This window comes from Anolis sagrei, chromosome 2, assembly GCF_037176765.1.
Source record: "Anolis sagrei isolate rAnoSag1 chromosome 2, rAnoSag1.mat, whole genome shotgun sequence".
Lineage (NCBI taxonomy): Eukaryota > Metazoa > Chordata > Lepidosauria > Squamata > Dactyloidae > Anolis > Anolis sagrei.
Genome location: NC_090022.1, coordinates 4,535,410 through 4,561,806, shown reverse-complemented (window position 1 = coordinate 4,561,806; position 26,397 = coordinate 4,535,410). Strand labels below are relative to the sequence as shown.

Genomic DNA, 26,397 nt, shown 5'->3' with positions numbered 1-26,397 from the left:
TTTTTGAAATTGTTTCGTTATTGTTTTGTATTGTTTTGTAATTTACGAAATTTCGTAAATATCGAACTTTTTAAAATAAAAATTTCGGAATTCTTTTAAAAATCGAAACGCAAAAAACCCCCAAAAACAAATCGATTTTAGAAACAAATTTTTCCGTGGTTGCCCAGCCCTAGTAAAGATTCCATTTGCTTCATTCTCTATTCTTATCCACTTCTCTTGCTTGTCCTTCTCTCCTGATCTTTGTTTTGTCTTAGAAACTCATCTCTTATTCTGTTTCTTGTGAATTGTTTTATGACTTCTCTCACAACTTTGTTTCTTTGTGTGTAGTTTGTAGATATTTGGTACACTCAATCGATTTCTTTTTCTGTATCTTCTTGTGTGTATTGGAGTAGTTCTGACATCAAATAGGTCACTTTCTTCTTTAAATCTCCTTTTGATTCTTGTATATTTCTGAGATGTAAATGATATTCTAATTCTCTTTGTTCTAGTGCAGTGGTTCTCAACCTGGGGGTTGTGACCGCCAGGGGGGGTCGCATGGCCATTTCCGAGGGGCCATGCCACTGCCTCATTTGGCCCCGCCCCCTCCACCAGATCAGAGTGGCTGCTGGGCCCTGGGAACACCGCAGCATGGCCTGAGCCCGGTTCGGTGGGGAGGCTTTCCCTGACTCCACCAGAAATGCTTCTGCAGTCATTGGGGTGCACCCTGCTGCAATGCTCCCGGGGGCCAAACATCCATTCCAGAGAGGCAGAAGGGGTGGAGCCAAATTAGGGGGAGGTGAGGAGGAGGAAGAAAAAGGAGAGGAGGCCACCCTCCCGCCTCAAGGCCTGGACCCTGATTTGGAGGTGCTGTTGGAAGAAAGGAGTAGGGGGGAGAGCACAGAGAAGGCAAAGGGCATGCTGCTGCCCCATGCCGAGCTCCTCTTGCCATTCTTTGAGGATTCCAGCATAAGCAGAGGCTTCTTGGAGCAGGCTTTCGCTTTCCTGGAAGCCTCGAAATACAGCAGGAGGAGCATGGGGCAACAGCAGCAAGGCCTGCCCTCCTCCTTCTCCTCTGGGTTCTTCTTCCTCTCCGTTCTCTTCCAGAGGTGCCTCCAAATGGAGAGAAGGAGGAGGAGGAGCCCAGAGGAGGAGGAGAAGGGCAGACGTCTCTGCTGCTGTCCAACGCTGTGCCCTTTTCACCTTCCTTCTAGGCATCAAGTACAAGCGGAGGCCTTCTCTATGAGCCTGGGCTTGCTCTTCTCCTCCTCCTCTGGGCTCTTCCTCCTCCTTCTCTCCATTTGAAGGCGCCTCTGGAAGAGAACGGAGAGGAAGAGGAGGAAGAAGGGCAGTCCACTCTCCAAGTGGAAGCCTGCTCTACATATCAGGTATTTGTGCCAAATTTCACCCAGATCTATAGTTGTTTGGGTTTACAGTGCTCTCCAGATGTAGGTGAACTGCATCTCCTTTAAATCAGTGTCCATCTTCATTGGGAGTCCCTTAGAAATATCTAATTGCACCCCCCACTTTCCAGCACTCCCTTCCCCTCATCCCCCTGCCCCATTTCCCCTCCTCCCCTCCCACTCATCTGTTTCCAATATGGATTTAAAGGCAGGCAATAGAAAAATACCAAGGGAAGCTGCCAGCTCGGCCAACATTTCTACTCCCCAGTTTGCAGGGTTGTAAAAACCCATGTGTGGAATAGTGCAAACTGGAAAAGAGAGATTCAAGGCAGGTATCCGATGTGAGTCGCCTTCGGGCTCAGAACAGTGGTATATAAGTAAAGTAAATAATAAATAAATAAATAAATATCCTTTCCCCCAACCAGATGTTCCCTGGATATTTGAAACTTTGACTCCCACAATCCCTTGCTGTTGGCAGCATAACCTGAGGCTGATGGGAACTACATTTCAAACCATTTACCTCTGAAGATGCCTGCCATAGATATGGGTGAAACGTCAGGAGAAAATGCTTCTGGAACATGGCCATACAGCCCAGAAAACTCACAGCAACCCAGCATCATAAAACCTCTGAAGGAGCCAATTATCTTCCATTGAAAGCAAGTCTGGACAACTGTGTATGGCTGGGGATTGCATTTGACCCCTAGGACAGCATTTCTCAACCTGAGGGTATTGCAAAGGAGGTGTCAGAGGGGTCACCAAAGACCATCAGAAAACACAGTACTTTCTGTTGGTCATGGGGATTCTCTGTGGGAAGTTTGGCCCAATTCTATTGGTGGGGTTCAGAATGATCTTTGATTGTAGGTGAACTATAAATCCCAGCAGCAACAACTCCCAAATGTCAAGGTCTATTCCCCCCCCCCCCCCCCAAACTCCACCAGTGTTCACATTTGGGCATATTGAGTATTCGTGCCAAGTTTGGTCCAGATCCATGCTTAATTGAGTCCACAGTGCCCTCTGGATGTAGGTGAACTACAACTCCAAAACTCAAGATCAATGCCAGCCAAACCCTTCTAGTGATTTCTGTTGGTCATGGGAGTTCTGCGTGTCAAGTTTGGTTCCATTCAATTGTTGGTGAGGTTCGCAATGCTCTTTGTTGCCAGGTGAACTATAAATCCAAGCAACTGCAACTCTCAAATGTCAGGGTCTACTTTCCATAAAGCACTCCAATATTTTCTGTTGGTCATGGGAGTTCCGCATGCCAAGTTTGTTCCAGGTCTGTAATTTGTGGGGGTCTCAGTAGTCTGTGGAAGTCTGAGCTGAATCGGTTGAGGGTACTGCAAATCCCATCATGCGTTGTCCATATTCCCCAAACACATTGTTTTTGTGATTAATCACTATATTTTAAATATGTTCAATTTACATTACTATTAATAACACTAGTAAAATCACAATTATAAATAACAACAAAAATAATTTTATAGTTGGGGGTCACCACAACATGAGAAGCTGTATTTAGGGGTCGCAGCCTTAGAAAGGTTGAGAACCACTGTTCTAGTGCCTCCTGTTTCAGTTCTAGTTTGATGCTATTTGTTTCCATATTCTGAATTTTTGCTTGTATTTCCTCTTGGATCTTTTTCCTGTTTCATCTTATCTTGTCTGAGTTCTCGCATATTGTTTTGCAAGGAAGTTATTTCCTTCTTCATATCCCCTATGTCTTCCGATAGTTCTCTTTTTATCATTTGTGCTGTCGAACGCTGGGCCTGAAATAATGTCTGTTTACAGGATGTGCCTTCTGTATGCCCAACGGGACGCCGGGATACCTCAGCTGAAGGGCCTCTTAGATTTCCCAACACAAAGTTCTATTGAGGCTCAAAATAAGTTCAACAAAGTTCTTTATTTGGGCTTAAATCTTCAAACAAATGAATTAAACGCTTTATAACCTTGGAAAACCGGTAGCTTCCTCAATCTGCCATCAAGGGCAGGCAACTGGTGGTAAACTGCTCCTCTCTTCCTTAGGGAAATCTTATGACCCCTCCTTGGGCAATCTTTCTTTACCTTGCTGGCATGGTACTCCCGGCTCCAAGCTACTTTATGGATAGCCCGAGTGGTCCCTTACCAGACAAGGTTTCTGTAGATCTGCCAAGCTGAAAGGCGTCCTTTAGTTTTACTCCACAAAGGCTGTAGGAACTGTCCTGTTGCCCCAGCAAAGGCTGGCTGTATTCCCCCAGCAGAAGCTGTGGGACTATTTCTTTACTCCTCCAGCAGAGCTGTGAGTAGTGAAGCCTTTGGGCAGGTGGGATAGAGCAACCCACACATCCTGCTGTTAGGCTCCAAACAGTGAGACTGAACAAAAGACCTCCTTTGCCTCCAAAACCCTGAGGAAAGGGGCAGGTCTAAAGACTCTAACGATGATTGCCAGGTTGCTGGCCCTATGGCTGCAACCTGGGGAAGCTACCTGATTGCAAAATGCATGGCTTAAATAAATTCATACAAACTAGCAGTGCAAGAAAAAAGAGGTTCAAATCTCCTAGCACTGTTGTGCCAGCACATCATTAATATTTGATCTTGAAATATTTCTAATCCTGTTTGTCTTATCTTATCTCTCTATCTTCAGTCTTCTTTTAGGTCCTTTTTCCATTCTTTTTAACTTATTTCTTTTTTTACTTTTGTTGATCTTTGTTTCTTTAATCTCCTTATCTCCAATGGATTTCTTTCTTGTCATCTATTTCTTTCTTCTCTTTCTTTTAATTGTTCTTTTGTCTGTCTCTCTGCTTTTGTCTTATATCTTATTTAATCTTCAACAGATGTATATTCTTTCTGCTTTCCATCACTTGTTTTTCTCCTGTCTTCAATCCCTCTCCTCTTCTTCCCTCCTCTTCTTCTTCAATGTCTCTTCCACCCTTCCTAGGAGAAGACAGATTGGCCAGCTCTTTGCAGGGTGGAGTGGACTGGGCCCCACCCTGCCCCTGACACCCAGCCATCCTGGGGTCTTTTATAATAATTATTATTTATCTTCCTTTTTATTCTACTTTTAACCTCCCAGGCGTCTCTGGGAACAAGTGAGCTAAATACCTTGCAATATGGAAAATGCATAATAGATTGGGATCACGCTTCCTTGGCAAGTTTGGCTTGTTAAGAGCACGGTACACCTCCAGAGGCCACCAATTCTATTTCTGGGCAATTCTGAGGGTCATCTCTTCCCTGTTCCTTCTTTGGGGGACTGATTGGCTTGTTCTGGGGTGGGTGGCTACGTACCTGTTTTTAGCAGTCTTGAAAATTCTAAGTTTAATTTCATGAAGGAATTGTGATGATAGTCTCAGACCACCGGCTGTCCCGGAGGGCTCCCCCTTACTCCTTTCCTTCTTTGGAGAAGTTGAGTGAGTGGCCCTCTGTGGAGGAGGAAGTTGGCCACCTGCCTGCCAAAGGCCACCAGCTTCTTTGCCATTGCTTGGAGAGCTAATAGGCTTGGAAAGGTGATCCTTTCTAAGGTGATCCTGTTGATGCCCTGGTCACTCTCTGGAATGGGGAGATGACTAGGGCAATAGACACGATTGCTCCAGAATGTCCCCTCTCAAGTAGCCGAGCTAAACCAGCTCCTTGGTTCAATGAGGAGTTGGCAGCGAGGAAGAGAAGGAAGAGGGAACTATAGAGCGTGTGACGTTCAGATCCGAGAGAGTGGCTTATGCCATGCCAAAAAAGGCCACAAAGAAATCCTTCTTCGCGGCCACTATTGCGTCTGCGAAGAACCGTCCGGCTGAACTGTTTCGAGTTGTCAGAGGCCTTTTAAATCCCCCCACTCAGGATGGGAGCCCTCACAACTCGACAGCTCGCAGTGAAGCCTTTGCTTAGTTCTTCGCAAAGTTGCTTTGATCCGTTCTGGTCTGGATACCATATTAACGGCAGTCTCTGAGGATGTAGCTGGTGCATCTGCTTGTCCGGTTTTGATGGATTCATTTCAATTGGTGAAACCCGAGGATGTGGACAAGATACTTGGAGGAATGAGGCCTACCACATGCATCCTAGACCCCTGCCCATCCTGGCTTTTGAAGGAAGCCAGAGGGGGATTGGCCGAGTGGGTAACGGTGGTGGTTAATGCCTCCCTTCGGGAAGGCAACATTCCAGTGAGCTTAAAACAAGCTATTATAAAATCACTGTTGAAAAAACCATCACTGGACCCCACTCAATTCAACAACTATCGGCCAGTTTCCAATCTCCCCTTTTTGGGCAGAGTCCTGGAATGTGTGATGGCTTCACAACTCCAGGTATTCTTGGAAGACATGGATTATCTGGATCTGGCGCAGTCTGCCTTTAGGCCAGGACATGGAACCGAAACAGTCTTGGTCGCCTTAGTGGATGATCTACGCCGGGAGCTAGACAGGGGGAGTATGTCTCTGTTGGTTCTGCTGGACCTCTCAGCGGCCTTCGATACCGTCGACCATGGTATCCTTCTGGGACGCCTTGGAGGCACTGTTTTGCAGTGGCTCCGGTCCTTCCTAGAGGGTTGCTCTCAGAAGGTGTTACTGGGAGACACCTGTTCAACCCCACAACCATTGTCTTGTGGGGTTCCTCGGGGCTCAATATTGTCTCCCATGTTGTTTAACATCTACATGAAGCCGCTGGGAGAGATCATCTGGAGTTTCAGGGTACAATGTCATCTGTACGCGGATGATGTCCAACTCTGTCACTCCTTTCCACCTGCTACTAAGGAGGCTGTTCAGGTCCTGAACCGGTGCTTGGCCGCTGTAACGGTCTGGATGAGGGCGAACAAATTGAAATTGAATCCAGACAAGACAGAGGTACTCCTGGTCAGTCGCAAGGACGAACAGGGCATAGGGTTACAGCCTGTGTTGGACGGGGTTATACTCCCCCTGAAGACGCAGGTTTGCAGCTTGGGTGTGATCTTGGACTCATCGTTGAGCCTGGAACCCCAGGTTTCAGCGGTGACCAGGGGAGCATTCGCACAGCTAAAACTTGTGCGCCACCTGTGCCCGTACCTTGGGAAGTCTGACTTGGCCACGGTATTCCACGTGCTGGTTACATCCCGTATAGACTACTGCAACGCTCTCTACGTGGGGTTGCCTCTGAAGACTGCTCAGAAGCTTCAAATGGTCCAATGTTCGGCAGCCAGAATGCTAACAGGAGCGGCACTCAGGGAGCATACTACTCCTCTGTTGCGCCAGCTCCACTGGCTGCCAATTTGCTACCGGGCACAATTCAAAGTGCTGGCTTTAGCCTTTAAAGCCCTAAACGGTTCTGACCCGACCTACCTGTCCGAACGCATCTCCTCCTATGAACCAGTTAGGACATTAAGATAGTCGGTGGAGGCCCTGCTCTTGGTCCCACCGGCTTCACAAGTACGCCTGGTGGGGACGAGAGACAGGGCCTTCTCAGTGGTGGCCCCTCGGCTGTGGAACGCCCTTCCTACAGACATCAGATCGGCCCCCTCCCTATTGGCATTCTGGAGGAGAGTGAAGACCTGGCTCTTCGAACAGGCATTCAACCAAGCAGTGTAATTGAGTGTAATTGACTATTGGAACACGGAATAATGGATAATGAAACTGGATTCTGATTTCATTGATGAGACGTGATGGATCTGTTATATTGATGTATTGATGTTTGCTGTCTAATTAATTGCTATGTTACTGTTTTTAAATGTCCAATGATCTGCTGTTGTGTATACTGAATTGTTTGTTGTTAACCGCTCTGAGTCGCCCTAGGGCTGAGAAGAGCGGTATACAAGTGAAGTAAATTAATAAATAAATAGAAAGGGCAGAGTGACCTATTCACCCACTCTGCCCCTGCTCCACAGCCATCCAGAAGTTAGCAGTCTAGCGATTTCCAATTTTCATACTTGGGATGGATTTGGGACCAGATTCTAGACCGCAGCCACCCTAGGAGTCTTTTCATGCCCTGTTGCTGCACCTCTCTGAATCAATTATGCTGATGATCATGTTCTGAACTGCTAATAATATGCTCCAAAATATGGTTTCCTCCTGATCATGGCTACATTTCCCACAATATATTTTGAAAAACGCCCCCCCCCCCCCCCCCCAAGTGGATCAGTGTTTTTTAAAGGGGACAATGTTTGCTTGCTGCTGCTGCAAAAGTTTTGGAAGAAGTTGCTTACTGGGTTTTTTTTTATTAGTAAAGAAGAAAGTAAAAAAGTGGGGCTGGCTATGTGGTGTGGTGCATCTCTGACATTTGGCAGGAAGGAATGGTGCCCGAGGTGCCTGCCTCCCTCCTGCTGCTACTCCTGGAGAAGTTAGGGGGTGGGGCCAGTGGGGAGGAAAGGGAATTTTTTTAAGGACATTTTATTTCGAGGGATGATCCAAACATTATAAAACTTGGTGGGCTAAAAATGGTAGATGTGTCCTCCATGCAGAGATTTTCTACCTCTCTAGCCCTAACATTGAGGGTAAGGGGGAGCCTGGGGAAGCCTCCCCAATGCCCTTAATAGGTCAAAAAAATTCGTATTTTTGTACGCAGTACAAAAATGCCAATTCGGGAGTGTGTCCACTTACAGGAGGCGCATGAAAATGAAAATGGGGGAATTCCGCTACAACCTGTCTTTGATCCATGTGCTTCTTTTGTATGGCTTAAGCAATGGACATTCACCCATTGTGTGTGTTCCTGTGTAGCAACCATTTCATAGAATCATAGATTCCATGAAATGGTTGCTACATTGTTTAAGCCATACAAAAGAAGCACATGGATCAAAGACAGGCTGTAGTGGACTTTGGGGTGGGGCCAAGCAGTTAAGTTCCCTTCTATTCCTCACAAATTGCTTGAAACACAAAAGTTAAACATCCATGCAGATGTGATTGAACTAGGGGAATGGATACAAACCATTCTCCTGGTTCTCTACCTATAGAAGAAACAGACACCAGGGAGAGACTGGAAGTTGGAAGGGAAGAAATAACTTTGGTTTTTCATATTTCCAGGCAAGGTCAGGTTGGTCAATGGGTCAAGCCAGTGTTCTGGGACAGCTGAAGTTCTCCATGAGGAGCACTGGAAAGCCATCTGTTATGAACACTGGGATTCCCATGTTCCCGATGTTGTTTGCATGGAAGCAGGATGTGGAAAGATCGTATCAGTCTTAAAAGGATCTCAAATTGGAGGAGAGCATCCTATCGGCAGGTTATCTATACAGCAATGTTCATTTAATGCACTGTTCCTTTATTACTGTCATCTGAGAGATATTGGCGAGGAAAACTGCCATTCTGGAGAAGCTGCTACTTTGATATGTTCAGGTAATAAGTGCACTGGTTTGAGTGTCAGATTACGACTCCAGGAGACCAGGTTCAAATATCTCTGCTTGGTGACCTTGGGAAAGTAACATTCGTTCAAGCTCAAAGGAAAGCAATGGCAAAGTCCCTCTGAGCAAATGCTGTCCAGAAAACACCTTGTCTGTATGTGTACCTTCCAGTCACTTATCAGTTTATGGCCACCCCATTAATTTTATAGAATTTTTAAGGCAAGGAATACTTAGAGAAGAATTTTGCCCATTCCTTTCTCTGATATATATATTGGGCACTTGTCCTATCCTGGGCAGACTATTTTTAACATCCAAGATCTAATGAGATCTGGTGCCTTTAAGATATTTAGGTCCCATGGATTCACCTTAGGACAACATAAACTTGATGAGATTGTTTTATGGTTTTAATGACTGTTTTGATGCTTGATGATGTATTGTTTTTAATATGATTTATATCTAATGTGTGGTTTTACTATTGTAGTTGTAAGGCATTGAATTTTGCCATTATCTATATGTAAACTGCTTTGAGTCCCCCTAGGGGTGAGAAAAGCAGTATATAAATACTGTAAATAAAATAAAATAAATTGAAGGCACAGCAAAACACAAAAGATGGGTGGAAAGAAAATTATAAGCCAGAATTGTGCATGTGGGCTCCTTTGAATTTCTCGACTCCTCTTTTTCTCAGAAAAAGCCTAATAATAATAATAATAATAATAATAATAATAATAAACAACTGTATTTGTACCCCGCCACCATCTCCTCCAATGGGGACTCGGGGTGCCTCACATGGGGCCAAGCCCAAACAATAAATTACAATAAAATGCAATACAAATTACAATAAAATAAAATAGACAACATCGCAATAAAGTACAAAGCATATAAATACAATGAGCTATACACACACAGCATAAGAAAGCAATAAACAACACAATGACAGCCTAGCTAACTCTTATCCAAGGAGATTTCATATTTAAGAAAAAGAGTTTTTTTCCCCAAATGACCAGACGTGTTTCAAAGAGGACTCTGTCCGTTTGCCAATTTTATTTCCTTGAGTGCCTGCCTTGCCCCCAACCTCACCCCACTTGGAGGGAAGGACACCCCTCTCAGTGGGGCAAAACATCAACTCAGTTTTATTCTATGAGGAGTTTTGAAGAAGGCCCAATGAGCTTAAAGTGATGAAGGCAAAGCTTATGTCTAGTGTGCAAATGGCCAGTGTGAGAATGACCTCTGCCTGTCATTCTCTGGGCGATTCTAATGACTCTTACATGATCTGGGGAGCATGGAACATATGAACATTGTTGGATAACATAGACAATGAAGGCCCTGAACATACAACTGCCATTACCCGTATTTACTCAAGTCCAGTGTGCAATTGGTTGTAATGCACACCTCAATTTTCAAAAGCCTGGAGGGAAAAAGATTTGCTGGCAAATGTAATGTGCCTATTGAGCATTTTGCACCATCCCCTGCTTCCATCAGCCAGCTGGTGGGACATGATGGTAGCTGCCCACATCCACCCAACCTGTGGGTTTCTTGGCCCCCTTCAAAACCCATGAGAGGCCCCCACTTCTCTTACCCACCCAACAATATGCTCCCCCTTTGCCCCCTTTGCCAACCAATTTGAGGGTGGCAGCCAAGTCCTAGCAGCTGGCTGACCGGCCAGGGAAGTGGGGCACAGCAGAGCTACCAAAAGGTGGGGGTTTGAGGGTACAAGTCTATTGCACCATTGAATCTAATGCATATCCTGACTTAGGAGACAGATGCACAGGAGCAGAGGTGCTTTAATTATTTATTTATTTACTTTACTTTACTTTACTTTACTTTACTTTACTTCTAAACCGCTGTTCTCAGCCCGGAGGCGACTCACAGCGGTTCACAGCACACAGGAAACAGCAAAATTCAATGCACCAATATAAAAACAGTTAACAACCTAATCTAATACACAGTTAGTACACAATTACTATAATAACCATTCACTAACGTCTCATCACTAAAAAACACGATCCAGATTCGTCATCCATTGTTCCATTCCTATGTCATTACCAAACATTGCACTAATTATTCGAACGCCTGCACAAATAACCAGGTCTTTACTTTTTTGCGGAATACCATTAGAGATGGTGCTAGTCTAATGTCCGTAGGAAGGGCGTTCCACAGCCGGGGAGCCACCACCGAGAAGGCCCTGTCTCTCATCTCCTCCAGCCGTGCTTGTGAAGCAGGCGGGATCGAGAGCAGGGCCCCCCCGGAAGATCTCAAAGTCCTGATGGGTTCATAGGCCAAGATGCGGTCAGATAGGTAGCTTGGGCTGGAACTGTTTAGGGCTTTAAAGGTCAACGTCAGCACTTTGAATTGAGCCCAGTAGCAGCACTCCCAAGAGCATAACTTGTAATAAAACTTATATTTAATTCTTCAAAAACCCAACAGAGGTCAAACTGATAGGTGGTGAAGATCATTGTTCCGGGAGAGTTGAGGTGCTCCACAACAAGACATGGGGAACCGTGTGTGATGACAGCTGGAATCTGAACAGTGCCCAAGTTGTGTGCAGGGAGCTTGACTGCGGAGAAGCATTGGCAATTCCAGGAGGAGCTCACTTTGGAGCAGGATATGGCCCCATCTGGCTATTTGATGCTGGATGTCAAGGAAATGAAATGTCCTTTAGCCGTTGCGACTTGAATGCTCGGGAAAAACACAGTTGCACACATGACGAAGATGCCAGTGTCATTTGTGCAAGTAAGTGCTATACAGTTCCTCTGGAATATGCTAGAAAAATGATAATTCATGTCTTTTTCACATGATAGATACATAAATAAATTTCCACAAGCTTTCTAGGGATGAAGTGCATGTGTGCTTGCAAGTCGTCTGTTGACTTATGGTCACTGGATGGATTTCAGGTTGCAAGTGATCACTTACGTATTTTTTACATGATACATAGATTTCCAGAAGCTTCAGGGATGATGTGCGTGTGTCCTCACATGGTGATATGATGGATTTCATAGAACTATCTTTGGTAAGAAATATTAAGAGGTAGTTTGTCAGTTTCTTCCACTGAAATATAGTTTACAGCAACCAGTATTCATTGGTGGTCTCCCATGCAAGTACTAACCAGGATTGACACTGATTAGCTGGGCTGAGTCCCTCAATGAGGTTGACACTGATTAACCGGGCTGAGTCCCTCAATGAGGTTGAGAAGCTCGGTATAGAAAACTGTGAAATAAATAAATAAATAGCTGACCAAATCAGTTGGAATCTGAAGGCTTTCGTGCATTTATGCGTTTTCTTTCTAAATCACAATAACCACCTGATCTTCTAAGAGTATTATGATAATTGGCTCTCCCATTATCACAACAGGCTTGGAGGATCTGTTGGCCGTCAGAGATTTAAAAAAAGAAAAGAAACAAAAACCAAATAAAGCTGAATTGACAAAGAGCAACTGATCTTCTTTCTCTCCATAAAGGAAAGAAATCAGGAAACTAAGTCCATTTCACGTAGCATGAAAAAAATTAAAGAAGAGGAGGAATTCTTCTGCTGTCCTTCATTCATCAAACTCAGTTCCAATCTAAGTTGTAAATCAACTTTTTATCACACTGAAAAACAAGATATTGTGGTTTTATCTCAATCACAAAACTCTAGCAATAAATATATGGACTATTAGTTAAGAAGTTAGGGTGACGGGATTACTGCAGTAGAAATCAATTGCAACAAACGATATAACTGTAAGATAGGAGGACTTGCATAGTTGAGCCTTGCACTATTTCTGCATTAATTCCATGTCAACCAACTAGCCATTCACTCATCCACATGTGCTATGAATGGCCCCATAACTAGTAAAGTATGCAGGAGAAACATGGAACTGGATGGCATGCACATCAATGAAAGTGCCTTTCATATATAGCATTCAAAACCAGAGCTTCTACCTGCTAGGAAACATAATTTCCAATTATTTCATCTAGTAGAGAGAAAGCCAATAGTTGGGGCCCAGGTATCCTCCTACTAAACTCTTCTAGTTTACCTTTTTGATCTAAAGCAGTGGTTCCCAACTGTTTTTGACCAGGGACAGCTTGACCAGGGACCAACTTGATTAGGGACCATAGTTGAGTCTTGCACTACTTCTGCATTAATTCCATGTCAACCAACTAGCCATTCACTCAACCCCACATGCTATGAATGGCCCCATAACTAGCAAAGTATGCAGGAGAAACATGAAGCTGGACTGCATGCACATCAATGAAAGCACCTTTCATTCTTCCAAAACCTACAGCAACCAGATTGGTGAATGGTCCAAATCGTTGCTCTGGGAGAGTCGAAGTGCTATTCCTTTTGGAGTGGGGAACAGTGTGTGATGATGAATGGGACCTGAGGGATGCTCAGGTTGTGTGCAGAGAACTCGGCTGTGGAGAAGCTGTGTCAGCCCCAGGAGAAGCCCACTTTGGAAAAGGAAATGTTAGAACATGGATGAATAAAGTTGGATGCCAGGGGACAGAAGTTGCCCTTCGCTACTGCAAGAAAGCTAGACACAAATTGCATGAGTGTCGTCATGAAGAAGATGCTGGTGTTGTGTGCTCAGGTAATTGGTGGAAAGTAAAGCTATATTTCATTTTCACAGTTCCCAAGTCAAAAATCAATGGATTTTAACTGTGAAATTTTAAGTACTGCATATATTTAATTCTGTTTTAATGTTTGTGTATTTGTATATTTAAAATTGTATGTGAATGCTTTTATCTCGAGCCACTTTATTATTATTTAAAATAATTATTATTTTGGAGTGTTGCATGGTTTCCATTCTAGTAGCTAGAACACGTCCATACAGCCCGGAAATCACACAAACACTCCAGTGATTCCGGCTGTGAAAACCGTCAACAATAAATATTAAAAATTCACAAATGTTGGACATATACAAATTAATTCAATAAAGATAGCCTAGATATGTATGACATTTTTATATTAAATATGTTTATTGGATACCTCCAAATGGGAGCACGGGGCTTTGCATCATATTTACAGATTTGGGCATTCAATGGCCAACCTTCTAAAGCCATTCATTGATAAAAGGGTGTCATAAGAAGGGAATAATTCTATTCATGTGGATGTGCTTGCTATGTCTTGTGCCTGAAATAACTGAAAGAGCTTTTGAGTGAATTTCATCCATTGGAACCTAATGGATGCCAATCATATCAGCGGCTAGAACCCTGCTCTACATAACATGTATAGGATTCAAAACCAGAGCTTCTAACTGCTAGGAAATATCATTTCCAATTATTCCATCTAGTACAGAGGAAGCTAGGTTGCCAATAGTTGGGGCCCAGGTATCCTCCTACTAAACTCTTATTATTTTACCAGTTTGATCTAAAGCAGTGGTTCCCAACCATTTTTTACCAGGGACCACTCTCCAACAATAGTACCAAAACAGTTATGAATAACCAAACCAACTTTAGATTCGGTTTGGTTATTTGGGGCGTTGATTCAGAAAATTGCATTGGATAGACCACATCAGCTCTAGTTTCAGATACAGAACATATGCTATCCAGTAGTTGCCATCTGCCCACATTTCATAACTTACAGCTGATACGGTAGTACAAAACTTTATTATGCTCAATCTTTATTATGGACTAGCTTGGGGACCCGGCGTTGCCCGGGTTATTAGAGAAAGTGGGTAATGGCGGTTCTGTATGCCAAGTTTGGTCTGTATTGGTCTTTGGATAACGGCTGCATTATTTTCAGGAAGCGAGTGAAGGTACTTGAAGTCCCATCATCCATGGCCCATCCTCCTACAAACAGCAGCAGGATATAGAGTGGGTCATGGGGGCTCTGTGTGCCAAGTTTGGTCTTTATCAGTCATTAGATGAGGGTGGCAGTGGTGTCAGTAAGTGAGTGAAGATAGTGCAAGTCCCATCATCCAAAGTCCATCCCCTTTCAAACTGCAGCAGGATGTAGAGTGGATCATGGGGGCTCTGTGTGCCAAGTGTGGTCTTGATGGTCATTAGAAGAGGGTTGCAGCAATCTTTGGAAGGGAGTGGAGGTACTTGAAGTCCCATCATCCATGGTCTGTCCTCCTCCAAACTGCACCAGGATGTAGAGTGGGTCATTGGAGCTCCATGTGCCAAGTGTAGTCTTGATTAGTCATTGGCGATGGTCTCAGTGGTCTCAGGAAGTGAGCAAAGGTACTGCAAGTCCCATCATCCATCTCCAAAGTTTTCCAAACAACACCAGGACATAACGTGGGTCATGAGAGGTCTATGTGCCAAGTTTGGTCTTGATCCGTCATTGGATGAGGTTTGCAGAGGTCTCAGAATGTGAGTGAAGGTACTGGAAGTTCCATCATCCATGGTCCACCCTTCTCCAAAACTGCAGCAGGATGTAGAGTGGGTCATGGGGGCTCTGTGTGCCAACGTTGGTCTTGATTGGTCATTAGATGAGTTTTGCAGCAGTCTTGGGTAGTGTAGGTACTTGAAGTCCCATCATCCATGGTCTGTTGTCCTCCAAACTGCTCCAGGATGTAGAGTGGGTCATTGAAGCTCCATGTGCCAAGTTTAGTCTTGATGAGTCATTGGCGAGGGTCTCAGTGGTCTCAGGAAGTGAGTGAAGTGACTGCAAGTCCCATCATCCATTGCTAAATTCTTCCAAACCGCACCAGGATGTAGAGTGGGTCATGCTGGGTCTCTGTGTAAATTGTGGTCCTGATCCATCATCGTTGGTAGTTATAATGGTCTTAGGAAGGGAGTGCAGGTATTGCAAGTCCCATCGTCCATGGTGCATCCTCCTTCAAACTGCACCTGGATGTAGAGTGCATCATGGAGACTCAGTGTGCCAAGTTTGGTATTTATTGGTAATTGGATGAGGGTTGCAGTGGTCTGAAGAATTGAGCAATGGTACTGCAAGTCCCATAATCCACGGTCCATCCCCGGCCAAACCACACCAGGACGTAAAGTGGGTCATGAGAGGTCTATGTGCGCAGTTTGGTCCTGATCAGTCATTGGATAAGGTTAACAGCGGTCTCAGAATGTGAGTGGTGGTACTGCAAGTCCCATCATCCATGGTTCATCGTCCTCCAAACTGCAGTAGGATGTAGAGTGGGTGATGGGGGCTCTGTGTGCCTATTTCGGTCTGTATTGGGAGTGTTCTGACCCAGCCCCCTTTGGCCTTTCCTTTCCTCTCTTTCTCATCTCGGAATGTTGGATTTGAGGCTGGCCAATCAGAGACCATATGCAAATTTCCTTCTGTCATGCCTCGTTTCTGCCATGAACCCTCTTCTCCACCAGGGGCTCCTATTGAAGCTGGCCAATCAGAGACCATATGCAAATAGCACCACAGCTGTAGCCAATCAGTACGCTGCCACATACACCGTCCGCCCTTCCTCTGTCCGATACAAACAAACACTCTTCTTTATTATATACTAGCTTGGGGACCCGGCATTGCCCGGGTTATTAGAGAAAGTGGGTAATGTTGGTTCTGTATGCCAAGTTTGGTCTTTATTGGTCTTTGTATAACGGCTGCATTATTTTCAGGAAGTGAGTGAAGGTACTTGAAGTCCCATCATCCATGGCCCATCCTCCTACAAACAGCAGCAGGATATAGAGTGGGTCATGGGGCTCTGTGTGCCAAGTTTGGTCTTTATCAGTCATTAGATGAGGGTGGCAGTGGTGTCAGTAAGTGAGTGAAGGTAGTGCAAGTCCCATCATCCAAAGTCCATCCCCTTTCAACCTGCAGCAGGATGTAGAGTGGATCATGGGGGCTCTGTGTGCCAAGTGTGGTCTTGATTGGTCATTAGAAGAGGGTTGCAGCAATCTTCGGAAGGGAGTGGAGGTACTTGAAGTCCCATCATCCATGGTCTGTCCTCCTCCAAACCACACCAGGATGTAGAGTGGGTCATTGGAGCTCCATGTGCCAAGTGTAGTCCTGATTAGTCATTGGCGAGGGTCTCAGTGGTCTCAGGAAGTGAGCAAAGGTACTGCAAGTCCCATCATCCATCTCCAAAGTTTTCCAAACAACACCAGGACGTAACGTGGGTCATGAGAGGTCTATGTGCCAAGTTTGGTCTTGATCCGTCATTGGATGAGGTTTGCAGAGGTCTCAGAATGTGAGTGAAGGTACTGGAAGTTCCATCATCCATGGTCCACCATTCTCCAAAACTGCAGCAGGATGTAGAGAGGGTCATGGAGGCTCTGTGTGCCAACTTTGGTCTTGATTGGTCATTAGATGAGTTTTGCAGCAGTCTTGGGTAGTGTAGGTACTTGAAGCCCCATCATCCATGGTCTGTCATCCTCCAAACTGCTCCAGGATGTAGAGTGGGTCATTGAAGCTCCATGTGCCAAGTTTAGTCTTGATGAGTCATTGGCAAGGGTCTCAGTGGTCTCAGGAAGTGAGTGAAATGACTGCAAGTCCCATCATCCATTGTTAAATTCTTCCAAACCGCAGCAGGATGTAGAGTGGGTCATGCTGGGTCTCTGTGTAAATTGTGGTCGTGATCCATCATCGTTGGCAGTTGTAATGGTCTTCGGAAGGGAGTGCAGGTATTGCAAGTCCCATCGTCCATGGTGCATCCTCCTTCAAACCGCACCTGGATGTAGAGTGCGTCATGGAGACTCAGTGTGCCAAGTTTGGTATTTATTGGTAATTGGATGAGGGTTGCAGTGGTCTGAAGAATTGAGCAATGGTACTGCAAGTCCCATAATCCACGGTCCATCCCCGGCCAAACCACACCAGGACGTAAAGTGGGTCATGAGAGGTCTATGTGCGAAGTTTGGTCCTGATCAGTCATTGGATAAGGTTAGCAGCGGTCTCAGAATGTGAGTGGTGGTACTGCAAGTCCCATCATCCATGGTTCATGCTCCTCCAAACTGCAGTAGGATGTAGAGTGGGTGATGGGGGCTCTGTGTGCCAATTTCAGTCTGTATTGAGAGTGTTCTGACCCAGCCCCCGGCCTTTCCTTTCCTCTCTTTCTCATCTCGGAATGTTGGAAATGAGGCTGGCCAATCAGAGACCATATGCAAATTTCCTTCTGTCATGCCCCGTTTCTGCCATGAACCCTCTTCTCCACCAGGGGCTCCTATTGAAGCTGGCCAATCAGAGACCATATGCAAATAGCACCACAGTGGCAGCCAATCAGAACGCTGGCACATACACTTCCGCCCTCCACACTTCCTCTGTCCTATACAAACAAACACTCTTCTTTATTATATACTAGCTTGGGGACCCGGCGTTGCCCGGGTTATTAGAGAAAGTGGGTAATGGCGGTTCTGTATGCCAAGTTTGGTCTTTATTGGTCTTTGGATAACGGCTGCATTATTTTCAGGGAGTGAAGGTACTTGAAGTCCCATCATCCATGGGCCATCCTCCTACAAACAGCAGCAGGATATAGAGTGGGTCATGGGGGCTCTGTGTGCCAAGTTTGGTCTTTATCAGTCATTAGATGAGGGTGGCAGTGGTGTCCTTAAGTGAGTGAAGGTACTGCAAGTCCCATCACCCAAAGTCCATCCCCTTTCAAACTGCAGCAGGACGTAAAGTGGGTCATGGGGGCTCTGTGTGCTAAGTTTGGTCTTGATCAGTCATTGGATGAGGATCACAGCAGTCTCAGAACATGAGTTAAGGTACTGCAAGTTCCATAATCCATAGTCTCCCTCAAACATCACCAGAATGTTGAGTTGGCCATGGGGGCTCCCTGTACCAAGTTTGGTCTTTCTTGGTATTTGGATGAGTGTCACTGTGGTTTCAGGAAGTAAGTGAAGGTACTGCAAGTCCCATCATCCATTGTCCGTCCTCCTCCAAACAGCACCAGGATGTAGAGTCGCTCATGGGGGCTCTGTGTGCCAAGTTTGGTCTTGATTGGTCATTGGATGAGGGTTGCACCAGTCTTGGGAAGTGAGTGGAGGTACTTGAAGTCCCATCATCCATAGTCTGTTCTCTCCCAAACCTCACCAGAATGTTGAGTTGGCCATGGGGGCTCTGTGTGCCAAGTTTGGTCTTCATCAGTCATTGGATGAGGGTCTCAGTGGTTTCACTGAGTGAAGGTACTCTAAGTCCCATCGTCCATGGTGCATCATCCTCCAAACCATACCAGGATGTAGAGTGCATCATGGAGACCCGGTGTGCCAAGTTTGGTCCTTATCGGAAATTGGATGATGTTTTGCAGTGGTGTCAGGAGTTGAGCAAAGGTACTGCAAGTCCCAAAATCCATGCACGATCCACAGTCAAACCTCACCAGGGCATAAAGTGGGTCATGAGAGGTCTATGTGCCAAGTTTGGTGTTGTTCAGTCATTGTTGAGGGTCGCAGCAGTCTCGGAAAGCGAGTAGAGGTACTTCAAGTCCCATCATCCATGGCATGCCCTACTCCAAACCGTATTAGGATGTAGAGTGGGTCATGGGGGCTCTGTGTGCCAAGTTTGGTTTTGTTTGGACATTAGATGAGGGTTGCAGCAGTCTTGGGAAGGGAGTGGAGGTATTTCAAGTCCCATCATCCATGGTCTGTCCTCCTCGAAAGTGCACCAGGATGTAGAGTGGGTCATGGGGACCCTGTTTGCCAAGTGTGGTCTTGATCAGTCATTGGTGTGGGCCGCAGTGATCTCAGGAAGTGAGTGAAATGATTGCAAGTCCCATCATCCATTGCCAAATTCTTCCAAACCGCACCAGGATGTAGAGTGTGTCATGCAGGCTCTCAGTGTAAATTGTGGTCCTGAACCATCATTGTTGGCAGTTGTAATGGTCTTAGGAAGGGAGTGCAGGTATTGCAAGTCCCATCGTCCATGGTGCATCCTCCTTCAAACTGCACCTGGATGTAGAGTGCGTCATGGAGACTCAGTGTGCCAAGTTTGGTCTTTCTCGGTATTTGGATGAGGGTTGCAGTGGTCTCGAGAATTGAGCAATGGTACTGCAAGTCCCATAATCCACGGTCCATCCCCGGCCAAACCACACCAGGACGTACAGTGGGTCATGAGAGGTCTATGTGCGAAGTTTGGTCCTGATCAGTCATTGGATGAGGTTAACAGCGGTCTCAGAATGTGAGTGGTGGTACTGCAAGTCCCATCATCCATGGTTCATCGTCCTCCAAACTGCAGTAGGATGTAGAGTGGGTGATGGGGGCTCTGTGTGCCTATTTCGGTCTGTATTGGGAGTGTTCTGACCCAGCCCCCTTTGGCCTTTCCTTTCCTCTCTTGGTCATCTCGGAATGTTGGAAATGAGGCTGGCCAATCAGAGACCATATGCAAATTTCCTTCTGTCATGCCTCGTTTCTGCCATGAACCCTCTTCTCCACCAGGGGCTCCTATTGAAGCTGGCCAATCAGAGACCATATGCAAATAGCACCACAGCGGCAGCCAATCAGAACGCTGGCACATACATTTCCGCCCTCCCTCCACAATTCCTCTGTCCTATACAAACAAACACTCTTCTTTATTATATATATAGATAAAAAAATATAGATATAGATATAGATTGTGCTTAGTCTGATGTGGTAGTAGTAATCTTTCATGGGCAGTTAGCCTTTCCTCTCCCGACATCCCTGTTGGCACTATAAGAGAGTTTTGTGAGTCCAGTCATTTTTATTACCATGTGGTTTTGAGGCAACGGTGCAGTAATGGTTAGCCTGCTGACCATATTTTCGTTCTTGGGGACCACTGGTGGTCCACGGACCACAGCTTGGGGATCACTGATCTAAAGTCATAACAATGGCTGGCATCCTGCTGGTTACTCAGGCCTAGAGTTGATCCATTCAATCAATGGCTTAAGTCAATGAATTGAAGAACACAATTTAGACCCATATCTCTAATCACCATTCATCTGTTATTATATTTATATATATTTTAAAGATCTCCGTTTAATGGATGGCACAAGTCCCTGCTCTGGAAGGGTTGAAATCTTTCACAATGACACATGGGGGACCATTTGTGATGCTGGCTGGGATTTACAAGATGCCCAAGTGGTTTGCAGGCAGCTGGGCTGTGGCAATGCCTCCAAAGCATTGGGCGGAGCACACTATGGCCAAGGATCAGGCCTCATTTGGCTGGAGAACATCAACTGTACAGGAGAAGAAGAATTCCTGAAGGAGTGCCAGAAGGGAAGCTGGAGAAAGCACAGTTGCACCCACAGCCAGGATGCCAGCGTGGAGTGTTCTGTCTTTCGTAAGTTTTACTCACTAAATTCTGTATCAGTTTTATCTCTTTCTGAAATGACCATGGTCAGAACCATAAAATCATAAAGCTGGAAGAGACCACAAGGCCCATCCAGTCCAACCCCCTACCATGCAGCAACATGCAATCAAAGCACCCTCAATGGGACTCTTTCTCTCCTATTATTCTTGGTTGTTCTTTTATTCTATTAATAAGTGTAATGTTTATTTTCACAGTAACAATTTCTAGTCTGTTATCTTAAGATCTAGATATTTGTAGATGTTAGATAATGTTAAATAATATAACGATGTTAGGTGATATGATAGTCTGTCCATTCAGTATGATTTTATATTTATTCTTTATTTAATTTCCCTATTTGTGCAGAAATCCTAGCCGGGAGTATGGGAGTAAAGCAATAAACCAATAAATCATTATTTTGTTCACAGCTGCTCCCAAAGTCAATTCTTACCACCTGTGGTTCAGACTGGTCAAGAGTAGGGGTGGGGTCTGTAAGACAGTAAAAGTCCTATTCAGGCCCGTAGCCAGGATTTTGATTCGGGGGGGGGGGGGCTGAGTCTGAGTGAAAGAAGGTCTACCCTAGCAAACCTTTTGTATCATTACCCCAATAGCCCCATGCATATGGGATATATTGAGCATGGTGATCAGATCATGATATGAATAAACATAACAGTTTAAATAATGTCCAGTAAGGCCTTCTTGCGAACCACCATCAGAATTTTTTTGGGGGGGAGGGCTGAAGCCCCTCAAGCCCCCCCCCCCTCCCCTGGTGACATGCCTGGTCCTATTGGTTTCTATCTCCTCTTTCCCCCCTCTCCCCTGCCTAGTGTCCTGCTTTACGACCTTCATTAGGTACGTAAATCTCTTCTTGTATCTCTTCTTGCCAAGTGAGTTAAGTCTCTACTCCAGTGGTTCTCAACTTGTGGGTCCCCAGATGTTTTGGCCTTCAACTCCCAGAAAGCTTAACAGCCGGTAAACAGGCTGGGATTTCTGGGAGTTGTAGGCTGTGACGATGTGTAAATTTTATTCCTTTGGTTATGTGTAATTTAAATAGTGGTTTAAGGATGGTAAGTATGTAGGATTGTGTTTTGTTGGAGATGGTGGCTTGGCGTTGGCTGAGTTGCCATAGCAACAGGGGCGGAGCCAACTGCCTCTTCATGGGGCAGCTGTTTTTGAAAGTCAGTCAGTAAGCCGGTGAGCTACTGGGTAGACTGAGTCTCTGGGTGGAGATTCAGGGAATGTGTCTGTAGCCAGTGTGCTATAGGGAATTCTGTTAAATAAGCCTTTTAGCTTATTTGTTATATTAGGACAGTTGTCCAGAAGGGTTACATCTGCTTATAGAAACTTCTTGAAGACTGTGCCTGAGATTACTCATGAAACCTTACTAATGTAACCAATCAAGATTTGTGCCTCTTGTGAAGAAACAGTTAAACATGTTATACTCCTGTTAAAATAAACTTGTTACTGTTTTCCTCAAGCCTTGCCTGATACAGTTTCTCCTAAGTTGAACAGCCTGCATGGGAAGTGGAGTCAAGCCGGGGACAGTAAACGCTGCGCTATCAGATGAATAAAGCCTTCTGTAATCAATAGTCCCTTTATAAAATAGCTCCTAAACTGATATTGATCGTTGCCCGGCTTCCCTCACAGATTAGGTGGCAGTAAGCTCAACCACGTTCCTTCACAAATTGGTGGCATTCGGTGGCATTAAAACTGTCTTCTTCACATAGGCCAAAACACCTAGGGACCCACATGTTGAGAACCACTGCTCTACTCACTTCCTTCTATTGTGGGTCTGTATTATTAGTCTTTGAATTTTTCAAATTTAGTCACTCTGAGAACTGTAGAGGAAAGTTTACTTTTAAAAGAAACAAAAAGATAGTTGGCACTTTTTCCAGAACTGGCAGTAAGATAACAGCCTTAGACACCTCTCCAGTCTTCTCTCGTTCTCTGTTTGCTCCTCAAATTGGGAGCTGAAGGTTATTAATCCATAAATGATGAAGCCAGATGAATTTGTGTAAAGCCCCTCTGATTGTCAGAGAGAAATTGGGTCAAGAACAAAATCCCTGTACTTGGCTGACTAATCACCTTGCAAACAGCTTCTGAGCAGCATGTTCAGAGGTTGCCTTCACGCTGCCATGATTCTAGAAGTCGAAACAAGTTGTGAGTACCATCTAAATGACCAGACTTTTCTGAAAAAAAACCAAAATGACTGTAACCCACCCTCCATGTCAGAAATATTTCATAGCTGCTCCCACAGGCAATTTTAATCCTTATTTTAGCATTGTTCCCCCATGAAATTGTTTCACCTAAAGACCACTCCGATTATTACTCTCTTTGTTAATCAGCTTCAAAATATGTATGTATTAAAAATGTGGAGCCTTTATCTCCTATCTTTGAAAGAAACAGAAGAGAAGGCAAGAGGGAATATAAATTATCATCAACCTCTACGTCAACAGATCAGACCTCCTTGTCTTAGTACATAGTTTGAGGGCGCTTCCACACAGCTCTTTAACCCGAGAACATTCGCATTTTGAAAACATGAATGTTCCTGGATCATCCACATGCTTTCTGGGTGGGTGTCCAGATGTTCTCCCCAAACACCCAGACACTCTAACCCCCTCCCCAAAAGCCTTTACCCAGCCTCCATTTGTGTGGTGCTGGAACCCTCCTGGTGTGTAGGAATGGCATGCCAGAAGGAGGGAGAAGCCAATGGGGACCGGGTAAGTTCTTTTACTTTTTTTAATGGATTTTGTGGAGGGGAGTTGTGTTCTCACAGTTTTCCGGGCTAATTTAGTGGAAGTAGTGGGTTTATCCCACAACTTCCAAGAAGGCATGGAATAAAGCCACTAACAAATTAATTTGCCACAAACCAGGGTTAATTTGTGTTTCTCTAGAACATCATCTGGACAGCCCCCTTTTATCTGCAGGAACTCCTGTGTTAAAGGGGCTGTCTGGATTCACCCCGAGGCAACCAGTAAGGTTATCAACTCGGTTGCTGATGGAGAATCCCAGCACAATCAGTCTTCTGTTTGTTTTTTTCAATACTAAAACAAAGATTAAAAATTGTTTCCAAACCAATTGGTGGGACTAGGCAAAAAATCAAAATATTGTACAGATGGAGCTAAATATAATTGGGTGGCTCAGCTAAAGTTGGCACCTGTTATCAGTTAATAAATGTTACATAGATGTGTACAGGCCCGTAGCCAGGATTTCGTTTCAGGGGGGGCTGAATTTTTTTCAGGGGGGTTTCGGGGGGGGCTGAGTTTCGGGGGGGGGGGCTGAGTTTGAGTGAAAGAGGGTCTACCCTAGCAAACCTTTTTTATCATTACCCCAATACCCCCATGCATATGGGATATATTGAGCATGGTGATCAGATCATGATATGAATAAACATAACAGTTTAAATAATGCACCAGTAAGGCCTTTTCGTGAACCACCATGAGAATTTCAGGGGGAGCTGAAGCCCCCCCCCTCCCCCTCCCCCCCCCCCCCCGGCTACATGCCTGGATGTGTATATCACATCCATTGCAGCAATTGGCCCATTACAGTCTATTCGCAGTTTGGGAGTGATCCTGGACTCATCGCTGAGCCTGGAGCCCCAGCAGTGGTCAGGGGAGCTTTTGCACAATGAAAACTTGTGCGCCAGCTGTGCCCATACCTTGGGAAGTCTGACTTGGCCACGGTGGTCCACGCTTTGGTTACATCCCATTTAGATTACTGCAACGCTCTCTACGTGGGGTTGCCTATGAAGACTGCCTGGAAGCTCCAACTAGTCCAACGTGTGGCAGCCAGAATGCTAACATGAGCAGGGTACAGGGAGCATACTACTCTGTCGCGCCAGCTCCACTGGCTGCCAATTAGCTTCCGAGCACAATTCAAAGTGCTGGTGTTAACCTATAAAGCCCTAAACGACTCCGGCCCAGTTTACCTGTCCGAACGTATTCTCCCCTGAACCATCTAGGTTGTTAAGATCGTCTGGAGGAGCCCTGCTCTCGGTCCCACCGGCCTCTCAGGCGCGTCTGGTGGGGACGAGGGACAGGGCCTTCTCGGTGGTGGCCCCTCGACTCTGGAACTCTCTCCCACTGGAGATCAGAACTGCCCCCTCCATTCTGTCGTTCAGAAAACGGGTGAAAACCTGGCTATTGGGTTTGGCTTTCGACGAGTGAATCAATATTTCTGTGATCGGATAGATGATGATGAATGATGGACAACGAATTCACTATGACGACTGACCATTGTTATTATGTGATTGCATTTTGCTGTTATAACGTTTTAATTGAATATGTTATATGATGTTTTTAATTATTGTTTTGTGATTTTATTGTCGGAAACCGGCCCGAGCCCCCCGATAGAGGGGAGAAGACCGGTATACAAAATTGCTAAATAAATAAATAAATAAATATTCTAGTCAAGAGTACAGGTTGAATTGGGGACACTCGGATCAGTTAATAGAGACTTCACCTCTTACATTGCAGTCAACATTTGAGTGATCCCTTCTTGTTTGTTTGTTTGTTATTGTTGTTATTATAGCTGTTGACTCCTCTCTTGAGACCAGTATTCACTTGGGAGTGGCTGCCTTGGTCTTCCTTGCCTTGGTGGGGATTGTGGCGGAGGCTGGATGCAGGAGAAGGAGGAAGACCATCAGGAGGAGGAGGAGGAGGAGGAGAGGGAGGAGAGAGCAGCAACCTTAAGCAGTCCTCTTAACTGGCCAGTTCCAGTGATCGAGATCCATCTGCAAGTCCTGTGGAGTCAGTCAGAAGGAATTTCATGTGAAGTCAAAGTTCATAGAAATGTACCAACTCTTATATCTATCATATTATAACAATACAAGCAGTTCCTTAGTTACAAACACCCGACTTATAAACAACTCATTGTTAAGAACGGGTGGCTTTTAAATATATCGATCATATTACAACAATGTCTGTCTGTCTGTCTATCTATCTATCTATCTATCTATCTATAGCTATCATATTATAGCAATACAGACAGTCCCTTAGTTACAAACATCCAACTTATAAACTCATAGTTAAGAATGGGTGGCTTTGAAATATATCTATCATATTATAACGATGTCTATCCATCTATCTATCTATCTATCTATCTATCTATCTACAGCTATCATATTATAGCAATACAGACAGTCCCTTAGTTACAAACATCCAACTTATAAACTCATAGTTAAGAACGGGTGGCTTTGAAATATATCTATCATATTATAACGATGTCTATCTAGCTATCTATCTATCTATCTATCTATCTACAGCTATCATATTATAGCAATGCAGGCAGTCCCTTAGTTACAAACATCCGACTTATAAACAATTCATAGTTAAGAAGCTTTCAAATATATCTATCATCTTATAACAATATATGGTTAATATATCATTTTATACCTAATGCTACTTTTAAAAATTGGCAAATGCCTTGCTTGGAATTGTAGGTTTTCTCATTTTTCAGTGTTAAATTTTGCACAGTTGCAACATCTGCAAAGATTCCTCTGCACAGAAGTGGCCTCATGTGAAGACTCGCTATCCAATCCTGTAGTGTTAACTTCAGGAGAAATCTCTCTCTAGCCAAGAGTGTACCTTTTCTGTTTTCTTCTTACTGCCTCAGTTGCATCCTCTTAGTTTTGCAATTGTTGGCGAT

The 26,397-nt window shown here is 44.8% G+C and overlaps 1 protein-coding gene across 2 annotated transcripts in view; it reads left to right on the top strand.

Annotated features, from left to right (window-relative positions):
- Positions 1–25,669, top strand: part of LOC132766319 (deleted in malignant brain tumors 1 protein-like) — a 41,844-nt gene extending 16,175 nt beyond the window's left edge. Inside the window, exons 3-7 of one of the 2 annotated variants that reach the window (XM_067465046.1) lie at positions 8,321–8,629; positions 11,059–11,364; positions 12,893–13,198; positions 20,434–20,745; positions 25,282–25,669. In XM_067465046.1, coding sequence (XP_067321147.1) covers positions 8,321–8,629; positions 11,059–11,364; positions 12,893–13,198; positions 20,434–20,745; positions 25,282–25,442 — 1,394 coding nt within the window. In that variant the 3' untranslated portion in view covers positions 25,443–25,669. The remainder of the gene's footprint in view (positions 1–8,320; positions 8,630–11,058; positions 11,365–12,892; positions 13,199–20,433; positions 20,746–25,281) is intronic. The other variant, XM_067465047.1, reaches the window with a different exon arrangement.
- Positions 25,670–26,397: the final 728 nt, after the last annotated feature.